Genomic DNA, 3,209 nt, shown 5'->3' with positions numbered 1-3,209 from the left:
CTCCCAGCCCGCTGGGTGCGCGGGGACCCGACCTGCCAACCCCTCTGCCTATGCGGCCGCCTATGCGGGCCCCGACGGCGCGTACTCTCAAGGGGCCAGCAGCGCCCTCTTCGCAGCAGCTGGCCGGTTGACGGGGCCTGCCTCGCCCCCCGCGGGTGGCAGCAGTGGCGGCGTTGAGACCACAGTGGACTTCTATGGGCGCACATCGCCGGGCCAGTTCGGAGCGCTGGGGCCCTGCTACAATCCTGGTGGGCAGCTCGGAGGGGGCAGTGCAGGCGCCTACCATGCTCGACATACGGCTGCCTATCCAGGTGGAGTAGATCGTTTCGTGTCCGCCATGTGAGACAGCCGAGCATAAGGTCGAAAATTCATGGATGCCTTGGCTATTTATACGAAATATCTCCGAGACTTGAGGACAGGGCTGGAGATAGGACCTAATTGAAAGCCACATGGCAGGGACCGAGCGGGCAGGAGAGATGCAGCCTTCGGGTGCACTGCGTACACACCTTGTTTGCTTTATAAATGGGAGGAAATGGGGAGAGGAAGCCGTGGCCCACGCACTGGAACAAAGGACCCTCGGTGAGTCGAAGCTCCCCAAAAGATAGGCCTTTCTGACAGTCTACCTGGAAGAGCCCTTGGTAATAAAGGGGGCGCAGCGTAGTATCGACACCAGACTCTAGGATCCGAATTGTGAGGAATCACAGAATTCTTACTGTGCTACGCGAAACTCGGGCCATTTTACACGGTTTGACCTCTTGTGCCTTTGACTATGTTACTACAATAAAACGCTCCAATAGCACCTTTCTTCTTAAGGTGAGGAAGACATTTTACAAAAGAAGTAGCTTTTTTCTTTTCTTTTCTTTTTCTTAATTGGAGAAATCTCTGTTTCGCTTGACCTGAGGCTCGTTTTCCCTGCCTCTGAGAACGGCAGACCCTGCTCTGAGTCTGGACTGTGCTTCAGCTCCACAGTGTGACCCAGTCCTATAATACATGCCCTCACTCTCCCCATCTATTATACAAAAAGGCTGCAGGATTCAGTCTCCCATATGATTTTGAAGGGCCTCATCATTGTGGATGCTGCCCTACATATTTGGCAGCGTCCTGGGCCACCCAGGGCTTAACCCTATTCCAGGGAATTGTAATAGAGCTCATGGTAAGCATCTAATCTAAAGTCTCTGGATTAGCTCCAGGCAGTGATTATATAATTTCTTGACTCTTTTGAGCATGATGTACTAATCATTTGGCAGCTGTTTCATCTGGGTCATAAATGTGGTTTTTCAATGAAGCAGGTAGAAATACATTTGCCCATTTTCCACACTTTCATCAAGCAGCCCTAGACCCAGTGGGTGAACTCAAGTTCAAATAGATGACAGGACTCATTGGAGCCCATTAGCGACAGCTTTCAGTTTATTGGGCTGGCTCTGCCATCCCTGACACCCTCTGCCGTACCTCAGCAGCCTCCCTATGCAAAAGAAAGTGAAAATTTAATTAGGATGGTCAGTGAAAAAAGCTTTAGGAAGAAACTGATTTTTTAACTTTGTTTTATGTCTTTATTTTAAGCAGCAAGCTGACTAAAATCAGAAAACCCAACCACTCCTCACATTTCTCTTTAGAAATCTTATAAGTTTCAATTCTGGCGCAAAAATTTCTAGTGTTAAATATTTCAGAGGCGTGGTGTGCAGCTTTCAGATAAACCTGAGTGTTCAGATGAACTGTTTTAATAAAAATCTCTGAGCAAGTGAGCTCTGGCAAGAGAAACCCAGATTCTTTCTTCATAGTAAACTTGCTAGGGAAAGGTGTCTGAGTGTGAGAAAGAAGACTGAAAACCATTGTTACTTTTTAATTTTGCGGAATGCGCTATCCTGTTCACACACATGTGAATGTGATTCAGTTCAGGAGGGTATTTGTCTAAATCAGTGCTGTCCAATAGAAATATAATGCAAGCTACATGTATAAGTTAAAATTTTTAGTAGCCACATTAATAACATAAAAATGAAAGTGAAATTTAATAATATATTGTATTTAACCCAATATATCAAAACATGCATCTCAACATAATATAAAAATTGAGATATTTTACTTTTTTCATACTAAGTCTCCATAATCTGGAGTGTATTTTACATTTTCACCTCATCTAAATTTGAACTAGCTACATGCCAAGTGCTGCATAGCAATGCGTGGCTCTATTGGACAGTACAGGTCTAGATGCTGGTCCTTCCTGATTTTGGCGGTGATAAATAACCACCTGGAGACAGAAGGCGCTGGAGCACTAACCCTGCTGTCAGTGGGTCCAGATTCAAGTCCAGCTTTGTGACCTTAGAAAAGTCTAGATGTTGGGTGTTCTCTCTATATGGATCCTTGCAGGTGTGAAATTCAAAGGTTCTCCATGCACAGATAGACAGTCTAGCCGTCCCAGACAGAAGTCAGGATGCTTTTCCTCATTGTCAGTGGCCAGAAATTGAAAGCTGTCCACCCAGGATTTTTGTCCTTGGCTGGCAAGTGCCTTAGCCAGGAGATTTGGGCTGAAGGACAGTCTATGTGCCCGGTTAGTACAGGAGTGTATCCTTTCTCTATTTTTTTAATTACCAAGTCAAGTGCTTTGACAGCGCCATTAACTTTAAGCCATTAACCTGTGACCCCTACCTCACAGTCCTCCTGAAGTTAAACGTGACAAGAGAGGTGAAAAATGCTTTATAAACTGTAAAGCGCTGGGCACAGAAAGGAGGAAAGGATTTGAAATAAAAAAAAAAAAAAGCACAGCCTTATCCCAAAACCTTCTCAAGCATCACGATAAAGCCCCGGGAATGAGAAAGATCGTGTAGGACAGTGAAGGCGTCTTCTCTCCCCACGCTCCTTGTCAATTAGGACGCCAGGTGAGATCGTGCCAAAAGCAAGGGTCTGTGCCAGAAGAGAGAGAGATCAAGACGTTGAAGACAGAGCGTCGGACTTCCTCCACCACCCGCCGGCCGGCGACACCCAAAACTCGCGCCACCCGGGCCTGGCCAGTTTCACCATCTACAGATGCGGCGCAGGCGAGCGAGCGCCGCTCCGATTTCAACCACTACTGGGGTCGCTGGCAGACCCTCCAGTCCGCTGATTTCAGGATCTTGAAAACATTCCCACTCCACGAATCCCCAAACCGTGAAACAGGACCGCCCGGTTTCCCATCGGGGAGCTCAGCGACAGGAGGTGCGTTTCTCTTTATTCTC

General features: G+C 47.3%; 1 protein-coding gene across 1 annotated transcript in view; it reads left to right on the top strand.

Moving 5' to 3' along the window:
* The window catches only part of FOXE1 (forkhead box E1), a 1,562-nt gene extending 777 nt beyond the window's left edge, over nt 1-785 (top strand). The window contains exon 2 of the mRNA XM_006911592.2: nt 8-785. Within this exon, the coding sequence (XP_006911654.1) occupies nt 8-343 (336 nt within the window). The 3' untranslated portion in view covers nt 344-785. The remainder of the gene's footprint in view (nt 1-7) is intronic.
* Nucleotides 786-3,209: the final 2,424 nt, after the last annotated feature.

Source organism: Pteropus alecto, unplaced genomic scaffold, assembly GCF_000325575.1.
Source record: "Pteropus alecto unplaced genomic scaffold, ASM32557v1 scaffold114, whole genome shotgun sequence".
Taxonomy (NCBI): Eukaryota; Metazoa; Chordata; class Mammalia; order Chiroptera; family Pteropodidae; genus Pteropus; species Pteropus alecto.
Note: the sequence above shows the minus strand (reverse complement) of the source record. Positions and strands in the feature narration are given on the sequence as shown.